The 22,279-nt window shown below is 35.9% G+C and overlaps 1 protein-coding gene across 50 annotated transcripts in view; it reads left to right on the top strand.

The window, feature by feature from the left end:
• The window catches only part of ROBO2 (roundabout guidance receptor 2), a 1,676,226-nt gene that overhangs the window by 1,125,492 nt on the left and 528,455 nt on the right, over nucleotides 1-22,279 (top strand). For all 50 annotated transcript variants that reach the window (XM_084991702.1, XM_084991700.1, XM_084991678.1 and 47 more), the window contains one exon: nucleotides 14,051-14,377. In XM_084991702.1, the coding sequence (XP_084847828.1) occupies nucleotides 14,051-14,377 (327 nt within the window). The remainder of the gene's footprint in view (nucleotides 1-14,050; nucleotides 14,378-22,279) is intronic.

Raw genomic sequence — 22,279 nt, 5'->3', positions numbered from 1 at the left:
GTTATTTCTTAAAATGGTATGTGTATGCATTCACACAAAATTTTGCACCCAATTTCTGAGGTGTCATCCTCTGTTCTATGTCTTACCCCTATTCCACATAAGTCATGGATTAAGAACTGTATTTTAAAAAGATAATGGCGTAATGCAATGAGATTCATACGTTAGGCCAACTTCTTCAGTGGTCGGATGTCAGCTGGAAATGAACAAGCCTAAAATCAGTCATTGAGTGTGTATGACTTGGAGATGATGCAGCTAATACATTTGGCTCATGACAATTGTAATTTGGGAGTAATGATTTAGCCACTATTCTACGAAGAAATTTTCTGGAATGTATTAACATTTGCAGTTAAAAAAAATTTGTAGTATACTATACAGTAAAAGATGTTCATTTGCAATTTTAATTAGAGTCATTGAGCCTCAATTTAACTTCATGATAGAATATTTCAAATTAGAGGAAAATATGTTGAGTTCTAGGTAAATTTTTTAGAAACTAAATATTTAAATATTTAACAGAAGTAAAATATCAGTGCCATTAGGAATGGTGTTTTCTGACAGACACTGGAACTTTTGGCATCTGCAGTTACTAAGATTAATGCTACAGCATAGAATTTTCAAAACATACTGCTTAGGAAATAGAATGGAAGGCCAAAATGTTATCAGTCCATTAGGAGTTTATGCACATAGAAGGTTTTTTCCTGGAAACCTATTCATAGTCTCTACCAAATAATATGGACCGTTTTTAGAAAATTAAACATTATTAATAACAATTGAATGAGGTTGGAAATTCATTTCCTCATCTTTTGTAAAGCCAAATGCAATTTTTAAACCACATCAAAATATAATAAATGAGACAATACGAAGCTAAATTTCAAAGATATCTTCCTGGAATATGGATTGTTTTTGTCACTATAAGGCAAATCTGCATAACCCATGAAAACCTCTGATTTGGTGGCAAATCACTCTTTAAAGAATGCCTTCAACCGTGGTAAGATGTAGCAAATTGATTTGAAATAGTTTTGGATGAATGTCCAGGTTAATATGTTGGCTCCTCACTGAATTGTTAGGAAATGAATTTATAAAGTAGGAAATTAGTTTTTTATTTCTCAGGAGGAAATCACTATTAAAAACATAACTGGAAACTTACAGATTTGTGGTTTCAAAATTTCTCTTTAGTTTTCTATACACACTCTCATGTCCTTAACCCCTTTTTTTGATTGCTTTCTGCTGTTGATTCTAACTTACCCAAACTAGACCTGTCTTCACCCTGTGTACTGATCCTCTGTCACCTGGAACCACCTGCTCACAAGAGGTCGGTGGCTCAGTGCATTGGATATAGGTAGCCAGAAAATGAAATGTTACGGAAGACAGCTAAAATGTATGTAACAAAGGCACTGAATAACATGAGGTGGTAGAGAAAAAAAAAAAAAGAGGGAAAATGTGTTCCACTTTTAATATATTCAGCAATTTCTGTTAAGAATACACAGATAAAGGCTTGACATACAATTTTAAAATTCAAAGGAAAAGTTTATGAAATCTCCCTTAGTTAACTTAATCTGAAATAGTAATCTACTCACTCTGAATAAGAAAAAAGGACATTTTAAATATCTCTGAGGAAGATTTTATTTTAAATAATGAATAAAATGTTTACTTGTAAGATAAGTATCTATATATTACCAGTTGGTCTTTGGTTTAAATGACCATGTATTTATTGGTAACATGAATACATTTAATAGAAATTCAAGAAAAAATTCCAAATGTTACAGGGGCTGCTTTTAAAATAAAAGCTTTTAAATCATTGTTAACCTTTGGAGAGTGCTCTAAGAAAGCATTTTGACAACTATTGCTTTTGATAGTGGACACAAGACCTATCAAGGGCAGACTTTTATAATCTCCACTTATGTTAAAAGTATGAACATTAATCTATAAAGTATATCTTTAAAAATTTGCTCTGTGGTAATAAATTTAAATTGCTACCTATTATCTTTTCTTACAGATATGTCCATTATGATGTGACAGCCATAAAGAGTGTGATCATGTTTTAAAACAATGAACTTGTTGAAATTTACTTTTCTAGTTGCCTTAGTTTGGGATCAAGAAATAGTACCATTGGAAAGTTTAGGTATTCTCCAAGTCCATGATTTTCTTTTCTGTGGAAAGGTTCATTTGTGCCATATATTAGATTCCAGATATAAGTGATATCATATGGTATTTGTCTTTCTGACTCATTTCACTCAGTACGAGAGTCTCTAGTTCCATCTATGTTGCTGCAAATGGCATTATTTGGTTCTTTTTTATGGCTGAGTAGTATTCCATTGTGTATACTTACCACGTCTTCCTAATCCAGTGTCTGTCGATGGACATTTGGGTTGTTTCCACATCTTGGCTATTGTGAATAGAGCTGCAATGAACATTCGGGTGCATGTGTCTTTTTTAAGGAAAGTTTTGTCCAGAAAAGAAAATCATGGACTTGGAGAATAGACTTGTGGTTGCCTAGGGGGAGGAAGAGGGAGTGGGATGGATTGGGAGCTTTGGGTTAATGGATACAAACTATTGCTTTTGAAATGGATTAGCAATGAGATTCTGCTGTGTAGCATTGAGAACTATGTCTAATCTCTTATGACAGAGCATGATAATGGGAGAAAAAAGAATGTATACATGTATGTGTAACTGGGTCACTATGCTTGCTGTACAGTAGAAAAAAATTGTATTGGGGAAATAACATTAAAAATAAACAAATAAATAAAAAGAAAGTTTAGGTAACTTTCTGAAGGTCACATACCTAATCATACAAAGACCAAGGGAAAAAAACAAAAACAAAAAAACCAAAACAAAAAAACCACAACTATGATTGAGTGCTTGAGACTTCCTATCTTGGACTTCCAAAATATGGGTAAAGAGGTATAGTGATAGAGAAGAAAAAGTTATCCTGGAAATAGAGCTTGGGCTCACTCACAGCTAAGGCAAAGTGTTATAGTCTCAGTTTGGAGGAAAGAAACTTCAGTTCCTTGCTTCTCTCCTCTCTCTCTCTTTTTCTCCTTCTCAAAAAGGACAGCAGACTCTCTGGTAGCTCAGCCTTTGGCCAGTTGGACCTGGAAGACTGGGATACTAGATGCCATATTGTGCAACTGAAATTCTGAGTTAAGGCTGCCAAGTGTGACAAGAAATGTCTCTTATCTTTGTCAATTCCCCTTCACACCCTTGGCCCTTTAGTTTTATGACATTAAAAAGACATTCAGAATTTCTGTAATAAATAAGTGGTATTTATAGGCCTCAATTTAATTTTGATGCCCTTTCTAATTTAAATGTCTTTTTAACACTGGTGTGCTTCCAGAAGAAATGAGTGTTATAAATTAGCCTAGGGGGAGGGGGAGAGAGTGGGATGGACTGGGAGTCTGAGGGTGATCGATGCAAACTATTGCATTTGGAGTGGATAAGCAGTGAGATCCTGCTGTATAGCACAGCGAACTATACCCAGTCACTTGTGATGGGAAATGATGGAGGATAATGAACATACGTATGTATGTATGACTGGGTCACTTTGCTGTACAGTAGGAATTGATAGAACATTGTACATCAACTATAATGGAAAAAATAAAAATCATTAAAAAATCCTGGAAATATTATTAAAAGACAAATAAGAAAAAAATGAATTTATGTAATTCATTGCCAAGTGAGGACATTTCCTGAAAGAGTTTCAGTAAGGTTCAAATGGATAAAATAGTCTTTAGGTTTTCCAGACATTAGCTTTCTCGCCAAGTCTTATCTCATCGTAGGACCCCTAGGGGAAAAAAGTTTCTATTATCCCTTTTCTTTCTCACAAGGGAATTACGCTGGAACTTAGTCATCATGAAGAATTCAGAGAGAGAAAAGTTTTAAGGACAGACTTGATGGAGTGATTAACTCCATTTTATGACAAATTACGTTAGTTCACTAATCAGTGTGGACAGCATTTGTAGTGGCACTGAGATATATTTCTTTCTGAGGAGAAAATTTTGAATAGGATTTATTTTGGTAAAATAGAAAGCAGTAACAGCTTTAAATCCTTTAGAAATCTAGTGTAAAGTGATCAGCCTAGTCTTGCTAAAATTTAGCATGCAGAAAAACATTAATACAAAAATGATCTCAGAAAAGAAATGCTGGGAGTTCCCGTCGTGGCGCAGTGGTTAACGAATCCGACTAGGAACCATGAGGTTGCGGGTTCGATCCCTGCCCTTGCTCAGTGGGTTAACGATCCGGCGTTGCCGTGAGCTGTGGTGTAGGTTGCAGACGCAGCTCGGATCCCGCGTTGCTGTGGCTCTGGCGTAGGCCGGTGGCTACAGCTCCGATTCAACCCTTAGCCTGGGAACCTCCATATGCTGCGGGAGCGGCCCAAGAAATAGCAACAATAACAACAACAACAACAACAACAAAAAAGACAAAAGACAAAAAAAGAAAAGAAACGCTCTTGTCAATGTGATTTGTTTTAAGGGGTACATTTATATATATACATATATATAAAATGATTTTTATTTTTTCTTTATAGCTGGTTTATAGTGTTCTGTCAATTTTATACTGTACAGCATGGTGACCCATTTACATATACATGTATACATTCTTTTTTCTCACATTATCATGTTCCATCATAAGTGACCAGACATAGTTCCCAGTACTACACAGCAAGATCTCATTACTAATCCATTCCAAAGGCAATAGTCTGCATCTGTTAACCCCAGACTCCCCAACCACCCCACTACCTTCCCCTCCCCCTTGGCAACCACAAGTCTGTTCTCCAAGTCCATGATTGTCTTTTCTGTGGAAAGGTTCATTTGTGCCATGTATTAGATTCCTGATATAAGTGATATTATATGGTATTTGTCTTTCTCTTTCTGACTTACTTCACTCAGTATGAGAGTCTCTAATTCCATCCATGTTGCTGAAAATGGCATTATTTTGTTCTTTTTTAATGGCTGAGTAGTATTCCATTGTGTATATATACCACATCTTCCTAATCCAGTTGTCTGTGAATGGACATTTGGGTTGTTTCCACATCTTGGCTATTGTGAATAGCGCAGCAATGAACATGCGGATGCATGTGTCTTTTTCAAGGAACATTTTGTCCGGATATGTGCCCAAGAGTGGGATTGCTGGGTCATATGGTAGTTCTATGTATAGTTTTCTAAGGTACCTCTGTACTGTTCTCCATAGTGGTTGTACCAGCTTACATTCTCACCAACAGTGCAGGAGGGTTCCCTTTTCTCCACACCCCCTCCAGCATTTGTTATTTGTGGACTTATTAATGATGGCCATTCTGACTGGTGTGAGGTGGTATCTCGTGGTAGTTTGGATTTGCATTTCTCTAATAATCAGGGATGTTGAGCATTGTTTCATGTGCTTGTTGGCCATCTGTACATCTTCCTTGGAGAAATGTCTCTTCAGGTCTTTTGCCCATTTTTCCTTTGGGTTGTTGGCTTTTTTCTATTGAGTTGTATACGTTGCTTGTATATTCTAGAGATTAAGCCCTTATCAGTTGCATCATTTGAAACTATTTTCCCCCCTTCTGTAAGTTGTCTTTTTATTTTCTTTTTGGTTTCCTTTGCTGTGCAAACGTTTGTCAGTTTGATTAGGTCCCATTGGTTTATTTTTGCTTTTATTTCTGTTGCTTTGAGAGACCGACTTGAGAAAACATTTCTAAGGTTGATGTCAGAGAATGTTTTGCCTATGTTCTCTTCCAGGGGTTTGATGGTGCCTTGTCTTATATTTAAGTCTTTCAGCCATTTTGAATTTTATTTTCGTGCATGGCGTGAGGGTATGTTCTAGTTTCATTGATTTGCATGCAGCTGTCCAGATTTCCCAGCAATTCTTGCTGAATAGACTGTCTTTTTCCCATTTTATGTTCTTGCCTCCTTTGCCAAAGATTAATTGACCATAGGTGTCTGGGTTTATTTTGGGTTCTCTATTCTGGTCTATTGGTCTGTATGTCTGTTTTGGTATTAAGGGGTACATTTTGGAAAGAATATTTTAATTGTTTATACAAGTGAAAAATAGGATATACTGGTGCTTAGTACATATCCTGGTGATCTATATATTTGATTTCTTTTCATCATCTAAACCAACTAGTGAGACATTGGTGTTAATTTGTACCTGACCAAAAGCAAGGCATAAATATTTGCTAGTCAACAACCCATTCCTTTATTCTTACCACACTGCCTCCTTTCTTGTGATGGGTCATCCAGCCTTCACTTTTTCTAATTGTACTACGTACCTCAAAACCTAGGGAAGGAAAAGACACACACACACACACACACACACACACACACACACACACACAAAGGGAGTTCCCATCATGGCTCAGTGGTTAACAAATCCAACTAGGAACCATGAGTTTGCAGGTTTGATCCTTGGCCTCGTTCAGTGGGTTAAGGATCCAGCATTGTCGTGAGCTGTGGTGTAGGTCACAGACGTTGCTCGGATCTGGTGTTGCTGTGGCTCTGGCGTAGGCCAGCAGCCACAGCTCTGATTAGACCCCTAGCCTGGGAACCTCCATATGCCATTGGTGTGGCCCTAGAAAAGACGAAAAAATAAAAAACCAAAACCTAGTGAAGGGTAACTTCAGGGAAGGAAAAGTATCTCTAGTCAGAAAGTATCTCTAGCCTAGTCAGAAAGTGATGTCCAGACTTGCTATTATTAGCTGCAAGCAAAGTTAGGCTTGCTAGCTTTATTTTACTAGTTTTTTTTTTTTGGAAAATATTTTGTTAATACAGACGTACTTATTATGAACCCAGAAGCAATATTATGTATTTTTTTAAGAAAAAGAGGAAGGGATGAGGTGCAGAAATTTTGCTGGAGGAAATGTATTTACCAAGCATTTGTCCTGCCCTTTGAAAAATTCAGAAAAGTTTGAAATGTGTTGTTTAGCTTAACTAGATATGGTTATCTGGTGTATATGAATAAAAAGTAAAGCTTAGTGCAACGAAATTTTATATTCCAACTGCATAATGAGGCAGAAGCAATTTAATTCTAAATACAGGACGTAAAATCAACAGGTGTTCTTCTAGATGCTTTATCCTCCTTTATTATATCGTGTAATTGAAATCCCTTCTGAAAACAACAATTCTGTAGCACTCACTGCAAATGTGTGGTTATTGACTAAATAAAACTAAATTTAAATATATTCATGAATTATGATTTCATTTATACTTCACTTCCAATTCTTTAAAATTTAAAGAGCTAATAAACCATTCAATTTGTTTTTATTAAATATTTTACTAAAATCATTACAACGTCATTGCTTGAGACCCTCTGACAAGCAGCAATAATCCATTATGTAAATTTGGGTGCTTTAGAACATTATTCAAAGATGCATCTTTGTTTAGCTGGCTAATTTCATATTTCTGTGGAGTGCTTTATCTAGCAAGGTCTAAGTGCGTGCCCTTGTTGTAGGCGTGCTATCATGGTAGTTTCTTAGACCCTCCCACTTGTAACTTCTGAGGCATTCTGTTCACCGTGGAGACTAAGAATCTGCCACAGGTGGTTTCAGTGCAGGTAGTCTGAGAATCACATTTTGAAAAACAAGGAAGGGAGTGCTTGTCGTGGCTTAGTGGAAATGAACCCGACTAGTATCCATGAGGATGCAGCTTCAATCCCTGACCTTGCTCAGTGGGTTAAGGATCTGGCGTTGCCATGAGCTGTGGTGTAGGTCGCAGAAGCCAAGAAAAACAAGAAATATTTTTCTGATTCTATTATGACTAGAGGCATTGACTTGTTTTATTGAAATCGATTTTAGAAGGGGTTTGCAATTAGTTTTGTTGCAGTGTGCATTCTTCTTCTTCTTCTTCTTCTTCTTTTTTTTTTTTTTTGTCTTTTTAAGGCTGCACCTGCGGCATATGGAGGTTCCCAGGCTAGGGGTCGAATCGGAGCTGTAGCCACTGGTCTACGCCACAGCCGCAGCCACAGTAATGTCCGATCTGAGGCACATCTGCGACCTACACCACAGCTCATGGCAACGCTGGATCCTTAACCCACTGAGTGAGGCCAGGGATCCAACCTGCATTCTCATGGATGCCAGTCAGATTCCTTTCCGACCTGAGCCATGGTCGGAACTTCTACAGTGTGCATTCTCTACTTGTGCGCATTTTTAACAAGTGTGGCACATTTTGGATGAAAGACTTGGAGTTTTAATTCTGCCGCTAGTAGCTATTCAATGATGGACAAGTCACTTGACTATTTTATAGCTTATTTTCTTGGACAATAAAAATAAATATCAGATGTTCATAGTACCGTGACTAATTTTCATTGTCTTTCTTTATAATAGCTAAGGACAGTTGAATAAAATATTTTAAATTGAAACTTGACTATTTTATTGCACAATTCATAACTGAAATATAAAGTGATGTCCAGACTTGCTATCATTAGCTGCAAGCAAAGCAAAGTTAGAATTGCAAATAGTAATTTGGATACTGTGCTTAGCCTATCTGATCAAATAGTAGTAATCCAGAATATGTCCTCTGACATGAGCAAAGTATTTTTTTCCCTTGCTGTTGAAAAATTTTTTTTATCTGAAATCTGGAGAAAACACTTATGTGGTCCTTTATAAAAAGTGTAAATAACTAAAGTTATTAATGGAAAGTGCTGAGCAGGTGCTCTAGAGCAGGACTGGCAAACATTCTCTGTAAAGTATCAGGTGGTATCTTAAGCTTTGTAGACAATATGAAGTCTCTTTCTTCCTCCATCTTCTCCTTTTTTTCTTCTTCCTCCTTTTCTTCTTCCTCCTCTTCTTTTAACATGTTAAAAGCATTAAACCATCCTTAGCTCAAGGCCAAACTGAATTGTTTAGAGCAGTGCTTCTCAAACTTTGATGTGCATATGCATCGCCAGGCAATCTTGTTAAAATGCAGATTCTGATTCTGTAGGTCTGGGCTTTAACTGGGGATCCTGGATTTCTGATAGGCCCTTGGATATCAGAAGCTTTTAAGGTTAAACTGTTTCAGTGGTGCATGTGAGGAACAGCCCCCTCTACTGTTTGGTTTCAAATGATTTTGGCTGACAACTTGGCACCATTTTTGTTGTTGCTTGTATTTTTGAAGCAAATAATGGGTGTGTTTTGGTCCCAGTACTTTAGTGGTCCTTCATAATTTTAAGCCTCAGACCTCTTGGAAAATTTGATGAAATCTGTGGACACACTCGCCACTACTCCCTCCTGCCTACACAAGAATACCCATTTTTATAAACAGTTTTAAAGAATTTAGGGGCCTATCTAAGGCTTATCCATCTGAAGGGTCACTACTATGGTTGCATAATGCCTGAATTTAAGGGAGTTCAAAATGAATTTCCTCACTTTTATTAAATCTTAAAGTTTAGATTGCAGCTGTGTTTTTGCATATCTCCATTATCTATCTATCAATCATCTATCTATCTGGCTGGTATAGCCTCTTGACTTTATTTTATGCCCTATTGGCTAGTGCCAGCCTGATGATTATTGCATTTAAAACTTCACATTATGAATGAGGAAAATAACGTATCATTAAGAGAAAACATGAACTGATACAATGCCTTGTATTACATTTATTCACAATGCCTTTACTTATGACTTTTTAAAAACTACTTCATTGAGATATAATTCATGTGCCACATATTTTACTCATTTAAAGCATACGAGGAGTTCCCGTTGTGGCTCAGTGGTTAACGAATCCGACTAGGAACCATGAGGTTGCGGGTTCGGTCCCTGCCCTTGCTCAATGGGTTAAGGATCCGGCGTTGCCTGAGCTGTGGTGTAGGTCGTAGACGCGGCTCAGATCCCACGTTGCTATGGCTCTGGCGTAGGCTGGTGGCTACAGCTCTGATTCGACCCCTAGCCTGGGAACCTCCATATGCCATGGGAGCAGCCCTAGAAAAGGCAAAAAGACAAAAACAAACAAACAAAACAAAAACAAACACAAAACATACAATGTAATAGTTTTCATTATTTTCCTGGGGTTGTCCAACCATCACCATAATCAATTTTAGAATATTTTCGTCAACCCCTAAATATTACCCAGTCTTTCTTCACACCTCACCTCCCTTCCGTACCCTGGACAACCACAAACCTCCTTTTAGTTTCTTTGGGTTTGCCTATTCTGGACATCTTATGGAAGTGGAATAATTTTGCGACTAGCTTTTTTCACTTGGTATGTTTTCAGGGTTCACTTACATTATAGTGTGTATCTGTATTTCATTTTTATTGCTGATTGATATTCTATTATGTGGATATATAACATTTATTTATACATTCATCAGTTAATAGACATTAGGGTTCTTAACACTTAAAAATATTATGAATAATGCTATGAATGTTATAGTACATTCATGTACAAATTTTAGCTGGACATGAGGTTTTATTTTTCTTGGTTTATGTACCAGGCAGTGAAATTGCTGGGTCATATATTAATTCCAATTTTTTTTGAGGAACTCCAGATAGTGTTCCAAAGTGGCTGTACCATTTTACATTCTCCCAGCAAAGTATGAGGCTCTCAATTTTTCAATATCCCAGACAATTCTCGTTATTTTACTTTTTTGTTTGTTTGTTTGTTTTGGTTTATTGCCATCCTAGTGGGTGTGTGAAATATATCTCCTTGTGGTTTTGATTTGCATTTGCCTAATAGCTAATGATGTTGAGCATCTTATATGCTTGCTGCTCTTTTGTCTTTTTTGGATAAATGTCTATTTAAACCCTTTGCCTATTTAAAAATTTGGTTATTTGTACTTCTATTGAGTAGTAAGAATTCTTCATTTATTCTAGATATAAGTCCCTTTTCAGGTATGTGATTTACATTGTTTTTCTGATTCTATGGGGTTTTTGAAGTATTTTTTTCAAGAACAAATATATTTAAATTTGATGAAGTCCAATTTTATTTATTATTTCATTTGTTCCATGTAATTTTGGTGTCATATTCATGAAAGTTTTGACTAACTCAAGGTCATGAAAATTTGCTGCTATAATTTCTTTTAATGGTTTGATAATTTTACTTCATATTTAGATTGTAGGTATTCTTTTGAATTTTTTATGAGTGGAATAAAGGTACTAGAAGAATATCCACATGTGATAGCACTAGAATAGTTTACGTATGTTGTGGTGATAAATGATACTTTGAGTGCTTACTGAATGTGCAGGAGTCTAAATATCATTTTTGCTTCTATTTCTCTTATTAGTCTGTTATTTTATGTTTTAGTTAATAAGAGTTAGGGTTTTTCAGGTTCTGTTCAAGCCTTATCCAGGCCAACCATCTAATAATGTAGAGAACTGTTGATATAGAAAATAGCACTCTAAAAACATGGACAATTAACTTACTTAGTTTTAATAATAGAACAATTTTGGAGTTCCCGTTGTGGTGCAGTGGTTAACGAATCTGACTAGGAACCATGAGGGTGCAGGTTTGATCCCTGGCCTTGCTCAGTGGATTAAGGATCTGGTGTTTCCGTGAGCTGTTGTGTAGGTCACAGACACAGCTTGGATCCCGCATTGCTGTGTCTCTGGCATAGGCCGGCAGCTGCACCAAAATCACATGGAACAAATGAAATAATAAATAAATTGGACTTCATCAAATTTAAATATATTTGTTCTTGAAAAAAATACTTCAAAAACCCTATAGAATCAGAAAAACAATGTAAATCACATACCTGAAAAGGGACTTATATCTAGAATAAATGAAGAATTCTTACTACTCAATAGAAGTACAAATAACCAAATTTTTAAATAGGCAAAGGGTTTAAATAGACATTTATCCAAAAAAGACAAAAGAGCAGCAAGCATATAAGATGCTCAGCATCATTAGCTATCAGGCAAATGCAAATCAAAACCACAAGGAGATATATTTCACACACCCACCTGGATCCCTAAGCTGGGAACCTCCATATGCCATGGGAAGTGGCCCTAGAAAAGGCAAAAAGACAAAAAAAAATTAATAATAATAATAGAACTTTGGCATTAGAGAGAAGGTAGATGATTGCATATGAGAGATCAGAGCAAAACAAGGAAGATATCTAAACAAGATGATTGTGGCTTACCGTACCCTGAAAAGTAACATAGACCTCTTGGTGCATTTTAAAATCAGTTTCTATGGCTAGGTGTGCAAACGTTTACATTTAGGAATGTGTCACTGAGTTGCAAGCTATTATTCGTTAATAATAGATAAATACTTGAAGATCATATTTAATTATTACTTTAAAAAATCATTCTTTTTATATTCTGTAATAATAGAATTCCTCTATCCTTCGTTTTCCTCATTTATGGTAGGGCCTCAGTCCGTAACAGTAACATTCTTTATTATTGTGATGCAGGATGTGATTTCCTGTCTATATTTGAATACTTTGGGTCTTTTTAGTTCGTCTTCTTTCTTTCTTAAATCTGACCTGTGTACCGTGAATTACTCTTGCTTTAGGAACCTAGCACTTGTACAATTTCCTTCTTGGATCTGATGAGGTAACAAATGATAATCGGCAGCCTTTAAAAGTTAATCTTCTTCAGAAAAGAAATTAAATTTCATTTGTTAAAATATGAATTTGAAATTAATATCAAAAGTAAGCTGGAATATATAACATTGGTGAGTAAATATTACTTCTGTTTATTGAGTAGAAATGTACTAATATTAGGTGATTGGAAAATTTTGAGTTAACTTTTAAAAGCTCGTATCTAGATTATCATTATGTATCCAGACAGGGTTCTTTCAGCATCTCCTTTAGAATTATTTGCAGCAGTGGTAGGGTTTTTCCACAAATAATGGTGTCTGGCACTTTATAAATTAAAATATTCAACACAATGCATTATGAAAAATTTGTCTTAAAATACCACACAAATCCTTCTACTTCTTAGTGGCTCCACTTCCACTACAGTCACAAGAAAGTTGTTACTTTTCACTCTTCCTTACTGTGTAGAATACAAAATTCTGTCAAGTGTTTATTTTATGATAGACCTTCTGTCTTCTTCTGTTTTTCTACCTTAAGTGTTGCTTTTCAAGGTCAGGTTCCTGTTATTCTCTGGGATATTGAAGTAACTTTCACCTGTCTTTGCCTCCATTGTCATCTTTTATGTTGCAGACCAAAAGAATCTTTCTAATACACAGATGTCATGCCATGTCACTGCCCCCTCAAAATCAGTTAGCCGTATAGAATAAAAGTACACTCCCTAGCATGATATTTTAAGCCCTTTTTTGTCTCTGGATGTAAGATTGCCTTTCATCCTCAGCTGCCACATTAAATTTCTCCCTGGTTATGAGATGTGTTATGCATGTACTGTTATATCTCTGTCCTTTTGCTCATGCTGTTTCTTCAGTCTGAATGTCGTTCTCCTTCAGTTGACATATTATTTTCATTCTTTACAACTTAATTTAAATTCTGACTTTGAGGCTATGCTCTAGTTAGAGTTAACATTACTTTTCCTGATTTTTTTCCTGCAGTGCATTTCTTAGACCTCCATGTGGTACTTATTTTAACATAATGATTTGAGCTCCTCAGTCAGACATACTTGGGTTCAAATCTTGTCTTCTACTGCATATTTCCTTTATAGTTCTGGGCAATTTGTGTCATTAAGCTTCTTCCTCATCTAATAAATTGTGTTATTATTTGTACATAATGTTCAGGTTCCTTTTTGTGTTGACTCTGATACATAGTGCCAACATGATAAATGGTTTCTATGTGTGTAGTCTAGGTACTTGCCCACTTGGGTTACTCCCCAGGTACATAGTAAGCACTTTAAGGACAGGAAATCAGCCTCACTCATCTTAGTACCCATTCTAACTTACTGGTTCCAAAAGAAAATTTCATGCTCCTTTTACTTCTGTTTGTCAGGACTCCTGGTACATGTTACCCCTGACTCATTAGAATTAACACATTAATGTATTGCTCTATCATCTTGTCCCACGAGGGCCTTGAGATGGCTTATGAGATGGATAAAATACAAAGACCAAAGCAAAAATAAAATAGTAGTAAGTGCATTTGGAGTGATTGAATAGTTTAATTTCATCGACATGATCCTAAATGAAACAAAAGTTATAGATGAGGAAATGTTAAAAGTTCGTCTTCATTCTGTCCCATTTCGTAGGATCTCGTCTTCGCCAGGAAGACTTCCCCCCGCGGATTGTGGAGCACCCTTCTGATGTCATTGTTTCCAAGGGAGAGCCTACCACTTTGAACTGTAAGGCTGAGGGCCGGCCAACACCCACCATTGAGTGGTACAAGGATGGTGAGCGGGTGGAGACTGACAAGGATGATCCCCGGTCCCACAGGATGCTTCTGCCCAGCGGATCCTTATTCTTCTTGCGCATTGTGCATGGGCGCAGAAGTAAACCTGATGAAGGAAGCTACGTGTGTGTTGCAAGGAACTACCTTGGGGAAGCTGTGAGTCGAAATGCATCTCTGGAAGTGGCATGTAAGTAAACGTAATGAATCTCATAAATGGCATGCACTTTTACTCTGCTTTATTTTTAGTACTCTTTGGTTCGTTCCCATAGATGCTTAATACCTAAAGAATATCAGCATACTGCAGAATTTTATGCTGCCTTCTCCCAAGAAAGCTGTTCAAAATAATGTCAAGCCAAGGTGTTGCAGTAAACTTAGTTATATTGAAGCAGTGTAGGTATTATGTAATTATATTAAAGCAAGGTGGCGATCATGCTGGTCATATTTAAAATTTGAATTATTAATGAAAGATATAATCAAGTATTAAAGTTGGCAGTGTTAAATAAAAGCTTATGTGTAGCATGGCATAAATACAAGACATAAATTCAATATTTTACCTATTTCTGTTACTTATTTCTATGTAGCTATTTTATATATGTACACATACATATATATATTTCTAAATCTAATTTTTGTATGCAACTTTAAAAAGAATATACTCTCTAGGTTATATTAACTCCTTTACTTCCAGGCTAAATTCAGGAGTCATTACCCCAGATATGCAAGGGAGAATACACCAACAGTAACAGCAACTATACTTTGTTTTTTAATTAAAAATTCATCATAGAAGAAACTGATTTCTCTACTGGGACAAAATGTTCATATATAGCAATATCTTGTTCAGTTTTGGAAACCAGCAGTAGCTAAGGACTTGCCCCGCCTTTGCCATTTTAAAATTTATTTATTTATAAATCAGCACTAGTAAATCAGGATGTCAAGACTTTGCATGTATTTTGAACACTGACTCCATAACTTAATTTCTCTGAATGGTTTTCAAGAACAAATTTAAAAATACATTAGATTTGCTTCTGGTTTATAAGTGAGGATTTGGTGTCATCATTTGAACAACACCATATAATTTTGACATTATCTACTTCAAGGAAAGATTGTATCCGGAATTATTTGTGAATAAGGTGGCGGTAATTGGGCCTTAAAGAAGGTTGTGCTCTTTAACTTTCTGGTTGTACAAGTGGGTGTTCATAGGTAAGAGAACTGAAATATTTCAGGACACATGAGTCTTTCTCTATGGCTGGGGGCGGGTGCTGGATAAATAGTTCATGATCTTGTGTCTTCAGTTAACATTGATATTTATACTCACCATGTACATGGTACTTGTGTATATCTGTATTGAAATTCTCAACAGTGTATTAGTACCTTTACACATGAAAGTGTGTTTTAGTGAACAAAATTATACAACTTTTTATTCAGCTATCCCAGTACAAGCTTTTGTTCTTTAGCATCTAGTCCTTTGATTTATAGTTTATATCAGGAAATCTGGAACCCACTCCATGCTTGGAATGTGTTAAGTCCAGTAGAAAAAGACTGGAAAATCGTAAAACCCAAATTTATTGTGTAAAGTACTTTAAGATATAAGGATTAGAAACTTTGCTAGTAGTGCCACTTTGCACAAGTTGCTAGATAAAATTTCATTTTTAAACTTACTTCAGAAAGTAGTTAGATGAAGCACACTTTAGTGAGATTTGAAATGTACACTTTACAAAATGTCAAGAATGCAAATATTCCTAACTGCTCCATTTTTATTTTGAAATATATTATTTCTAGAACATTTCAAACATATTGGAATATTTCAATTCTACTGACTTTCTCCCCTCACCAGATCCCTTTATAGTAAATATAATAGGCATTATTCTTCCCTTTTATACATAAAATGAAACCCATGATGGTTAAGTGACAGAGATTCAAAACTATAAGTTAATGGGGAATTCAAGATCAGACCACGAATATTCTAATTATCAGCTTTAGAGAACTGTGCCATATTTAGAAAAATACTCAAATGAAATCTAGCCCATTTTATGTAAATAAAAATAAAGAACTTTTAATTTTTTTTTTTGTACTCATCAGCAGATACCTGGTTTTATTTTAGTTTTTTTTTTAATTGAGGTCTAGTTGATATAAAATCCTATATAAATTTCAGATGTACAACGTAGTGATTTACAATTTTTAAAAGTTATATTCCATTTATAGTTACTATAAAATATCGGGCTCTGTTCTCTCTTGTACTATATATTCTTGTAGCTCATTTATTTTAAGGAAACAGCAATTTTTAATCCTTAACTAACTTTCTTCTCAATTACAGTTTATCTAAATTGGAGAGTGATTTTATTGTTGAACAACTATAAACTTATTTTTTTTTCTGAGACTTAGCTTTGTTTAAATTGCCCCCCAAACACATCTTGTACTTTTACTTAATCCAAAGGATTGCTCTCTTTCCTAATAGAATCATTAATAATGAATCAAAATGTTTTAGAAGGAAAATTTTAAACTATGATTTTTTTTTTCACATCATGTGGCTGTAGTATGTTTTTATTTGGAAATCGCTGAGTTTTGAAAAATGCTAAGAAATACTTCTGACCTAGAAAGGAAAACAAGAAGGCTTCTAAATTGGATTTAGCTGGTGAATAAAATTCTTTCTTCTAATGCCCTGTCAACAGTTCATGCCATTTGAGGCAACTCAAGATCAAATAATATCCATTTATAGGCTGCTCATCTCTTTCGCTTTAGCTCATCAGTCTTCTCCCTTTCCTTACATGTTTCATAAAATGTGTTAATATGGAAATGTGGGTCAAAGCATTATGATTTGTCAATACTGTTGGGAACCAAGATATTTTTATAAAATGATAGAAGAACTGCTGCAGGTCATATGCATATTTGACCTTCATATTTTAGGATACTTTGTGTAATTGCTCAGTTATGGCACATTGATTTCCTTATCTATTAATGGAAAGAATGGAAGCCTAATAACACTGTGTATTTGGAGACCTGCAGGTAGCTTGAAATGAGGTCGTTGGGCAGCATACAGTTGGAAAGATACACGTGTGCTGCATCATAAAATCTAGACTTTTTGTTATATAAAGAGAGAATCTTTGAAAGAAAATTGAAGTTTGGGTTAAAGGGATAATGACTGAAGCCAGAATGGAATTAAGATAAGCTGTCAAATTATTTGGAAGATTGAAACAAGAAAGTATTTTGAATTGCAGTTAGAACTTAAAAATCAAATCACTTTATGGGTGGTTTGGGGGATAGAAGGTGATTCCCAGATTTTTTTGGGTGGATTGACTAGATATATTGTGATACCTACCATCCACAGGGATGGCAAATAGAAGAGAAGTAATTCTAGTGGGAACAAGAGAATGAAGTCAGCTTAGGCTATATTGTTTGACATACCAGTGAAATAAAGTAAAAATACATCATGTTCTATTAAGGAAAGAGCTTCTGGAATTGAGAAGAGAGGTTTTTCCCAGATGGGGGTAGAAGCCACGGGAGTAGATGGATGTGGATGTGATTGCCCAGGCAAACTGTGTGTAGGGAGAGGTTAATAAGGGCTGAGGTCCCTCCCATAGTTTGGAACATCAGTATTTAATGGTGGACAAAGGAAAGAAGGCTGGGTCAGGAGGTTCAGAGGAGTTATTGGAGTGATAGGATATAGAAAGTGAAGTTAACAAGAAAAATAAGGAAATAATTTTAGGACAGAAAAAGTGGTTGGCAGTGAAAATGCCACATGGAGCTCTAATAAAAATTATCTGTGGGCTCTAGGGATGGAAAGAGAGCAAAGTAACGGAAGAATGAGTAGGTAGTGGAGTTGGAGTGGTAAATGCTGCCTCTTCTTTCAAAAATTCATTTATGAATTGGGTTTGAGGGAGTCAGAGTAGAGTATCCACCCTTTTGCCCTGCTGCCATTGAGGATGGGTTAGTTTGTTGTGGGGGCTGTGCTCTGCATTGTAGGATGTGTAGCGGCATCTCTGGCCTTTGCCCAGGTGATGCCAGTAGCACCCTTACAACCCAAGTTGTGACCGCTGAAACTGTCTCCAGGCTTGCCAAACATCCTGCGGGAGTTAAAAATCAGTTGATTATTGATTTAGGCATAGCTCGGAGTATCTAGATCGTTAAGAGTATATGGATAAGTAGCGAACAAACTTGTTACAACTTTTATTGTGAAACGATTATTGATTTAAAAAAATCCAGAATTTTTGATTCTGGTTCATCTTGTTTTTCATTTTAAATTTCAACAGTCTCACTTTCTGCTGTCATATGAAATGTGTACTTTTATTGATAATTTGTCTTGACTGATTGTATAGATATTAGCCTGTTTTTTATCATACATTTTTTTAAAATTATGTTCTTTAGTTTTATGTAATGGAACAATGTAATGGAGGAAGAAAATCTGGGCCAATCATTGCAATGGTGATTTGAATCACTTACCACGTTTTTGCATTTTTCCCTTCTTGGTTTGGAAAATAAATAGCAATCCAGAAAATGCTTTTTAAATCTCTTGAACGCAAGAGAGATAAAAAGTGATTTTCACATATTTAAAAGGCAGAATTGCAGGGTCTGTGGGCAAGACACTTGGCACTGAAGAAGTTAATATGTAGTTTCCCGATGGGACCACCAAGAGAGCTGAGGCATAGCTGGTGCAGATAGGATTTCAGTTTGAACACCAGTGCTCTCCGTGTTTGGAGCAGAATGAGCACAGAGGTCTTCATACAGATTGTGGCTGCCTGTGATGCAGCCTGAGTCAGTGGCAGCCCCTAGAGATAGCAGCTGTAGCCCCAGGTGGTAAATATATGACAGCAGCTTGATCTATCGACCAGGGTAAGAGGGGGTTCTGGCCTAAATGAAAATTCATGAAAAATTGATGAAGTCCCCAGATTATTTTTTCCGTTTCCTTTACTCTATGCTAGTGCAGAGAGGGGAGATTAAATGAGGTGCTGAATGCTTTAGTGGCAAGGAGGTTGTGGTTCAAAGGTCAAGGGTCACTTAGAAACCGATCTTTTTTTTCCTTTCCCTTACTTCTAAAGCAAAGCTAAAACACTAGAACTTTTGAGGTTAGCTCTGATTTACCTTTACTTTGATGAAAATAAAATAAAATGGCTAGATGTTTGAAAGTTGGCTTTTGATGCAACTACAGAAGAGAACAGATGTGGTTCATAATTCAATTGAGGAACTAGAAATAGATTGAATTCTATGACTGCAGGGTGATTTCCTTCTTTTCTTTTTCTTTTTTTTTTCTTTTTTCTTTTTTGTTTCCACGTATCAAGACTCATGCCTCAAGAAAATCATTTAGAGAAGGAAGATGTCTTGCAACATTTATAAGTCACAGATTGCTAGAATAGCAAAGCTATGGAATACTCTACAAACATAATGATCCTGTTTGCTTTAAATCCAAAACTAAATTGATGTTTTATCTCTACAAGGAAGAGAGGTTACAGAAGGGTACTGACTTTAGTATCAGAGGTCACAGGTGGCATTAAAAATGAACACAAGGTGAATTGTTTCATTGATGTTTCCAAGTTAATAAATATGTATTTTTTTTCTTTTGGCTGTAAATTAATGTTATCCAGGCAAAGTAATTTTATGCTCCAAAAAGACACAATATAAATTAAATTGCAAATAAAATAAAATAAAACAGTCAGGGAGAGCTTTTTTAAAAAAAATTGCTTTATTGAGATATAGTTCACCATAATTTACCCATTTAAAGTGTACAATGTAATGCTTTTTGGTGTATTCACAGGGCTGGGTGATCAAAACCACAATCTAATTTAGAATATTTTTGTCACTTCTGAAGGAAACTCTATACCCATTAGCAGCAAATTCCTATTCCCCTGACCCTTCTGCTCCATCCCTAAGCAAACACTAATCTACTCCATGTCTCTATATTTGCCTATTCTGGACACTTCATATAAATGGAATGATACAATATAGGGTCTTTTTTGAGTAGCTTCTTTTTCTTAGTATATTATTTTCAAGGACCAGCTTTGCTGTAGCATGTGTCAATACTTCATTCCTTTATACTGTTGAATAATATTCTGTTGTGTGGATATACCACATTTTATCCATCCACTCGTCCATTGATGGAAATTTGGGTTGTTTCCATTTTTTACTTTGATGAACATATAGTGCTGCTGTGAATATTCTTGTACAAGTTTTTGCATCACATATGCTTTCATTTGGGTATTCTCTTGAATATATATATCTAAGAGTAGAATTGCTTAGTTGCATGGTAACTCTTAACTTCCTGAGGCATTTGTATGTAACTTTTAAGTGTAGATAAAACAATATTTATTAGTTTTATTGAATTAAGTGTATCCAACTCCTCTCTCATTATAAAGCACAGCCATGAAACATTGCCAATATGTGATAAATATTATTGATTGGCTGACATGTAACACCTCCTTGTGTTGCATGTCCATATTTTAGGGTAAGATTTAATTAACTTAAAATAAAATAAAATAATTAACTATGTAAAGCCATTGAATGGTCATGAAGTTTCTCTTTTTTTCTTTGATGTAGTTATTTAATTCAAGTAGGTGTTATTGATGAAGTAAATACTGCAGTCACTTCCATTTACAAAACTTCTTATCAGACCCGGTTGACTCTGGCCTCAATTAAGTTGGATAATCTTGCTGTTTGAATTTACTTCACTATAATTATGTCATATTTTTATTTGTCCTGAGAGCAGACAATATACTGACTGCTAAGGAGGTGACATTACCTTTCCTGAGAATAATTAATGTAACCTTTCCTGTTCCTGAGTTATTTTTCCTTCCAAAAAATCTTAAAAGTTTTTTTTTTTTTCCTTCGCTAGTTAGGTTTGAATAAGAAATTAATGGTGATTAAAACAGAAGTTGGTTAAGTAATCCCAGGAGTAGGAAAACAGAGAATTGCTATCATGACACAACCTTCCTAAAACAAAGAATCCTATTTAAATACATATAAGAGGTGGAGTTCCCATGTGGTGCATGGGTTCAGTATCCAGGGTTGTCACTGAAGTGGCTCTGGGAAGCTGTCGTGGCACAGGTTTGACCCTTGACCTGTGAACTTCTGCATGCCATGAGTGTAGCCAAAAAAATAAAAAATGAAAACAATAACAACAACAAAAACAAATCCCCCCCAAAAAACCCCCCCCAAACAAACAAAATATAAACAAACCAACAAATATAAGAGGCAATTATTCGTATTGGAACTCACACACATAGATTTTGACCAAAGAGGATTATCAGAGCTACCGGTTTTTTCATGATTCCTCTATTCGTATTTCTATGAATTTCAAGAGAGAATGCAGAGAATTTTTGGTAGGGTTGGGAATGTATAGAGACAACCAAAAAACAGCCAGAGCTTAAGGTATTTGAGCCATGTTATAAACTAAACTGTACCCCCCCAATTCATATGTTGAAACTCTAATTCCCAGTACCTCATTATATGAGTGTAGTGGGAGGTAATGTCTTTAAAGAAATAAGTTAAAATGCAACTGTTAGGGTGGGTCCTAATCTGTTCCAAGTGGTGGCCTTGTAAGAAGAAGACATTTGGACACTTAAGACACCAGAGATGCATGTGTGCAGGGGAAAGACTATATGAGGACACTGTGAGGAGGCAGCTATCCACAACCACTGGGCAAACATCAGAAGAAACTAAAGCTACCAACAACTTTTTTTTTTTTTTTTTTTTTTTTTTTTTTGCTTTTTACAGCTGTACCCACGACATATGGCAGTTCCCAGGCTAGGGGTTGAATCAGAGTGGTGGCTGCCGGCCTACACCACAGCCACAGCAACAGGGGATCTGAGCCACATCTGCAACCCACACCACAGCTCATGGCAACACCGGATCCTTAACCTACTGAGTAAGGCCAGGGATTGAACCCGCATCCTCATGGATCCTAGCCAGGTTCGTTACTGCTGAGCCACAGTGGGAACCCCAATCTTTTAGCTTCCAGAACTGTGAGAAAGTAAGTTTCTGCTATTTCAGCCACGCAGATTATGGTATTTTGTGATGATAGCCCTAGCAAGTTAATACAAACCATTTATCTCAAGAGTATCCCCTAGTAAGAGACTGTATTAAGAGGAAAATAATGATGAGG

This window comes from Sus scrofa, chromosome 13 (genome assembly GCF_054392235.1).
Source record: "Sus scrofa isolate SSC_HxYL_T2T_F1_AM1 chromosome 13, Sscrofa_HxYL_maternal_Yorkshire_Landrace_v2.0, whole genome shotgun sequence".
Taxonomy (NCBI): Eukaryota; Metazoa; Chordata; class Mammalia; order Artiodactyla; family Suidae; genus Sus; species Sus scrofa.
Note: the sequence above shows the minus strand (reverse complement) of the source record. Positions and strands in the feature narration are given on the sequence as shown.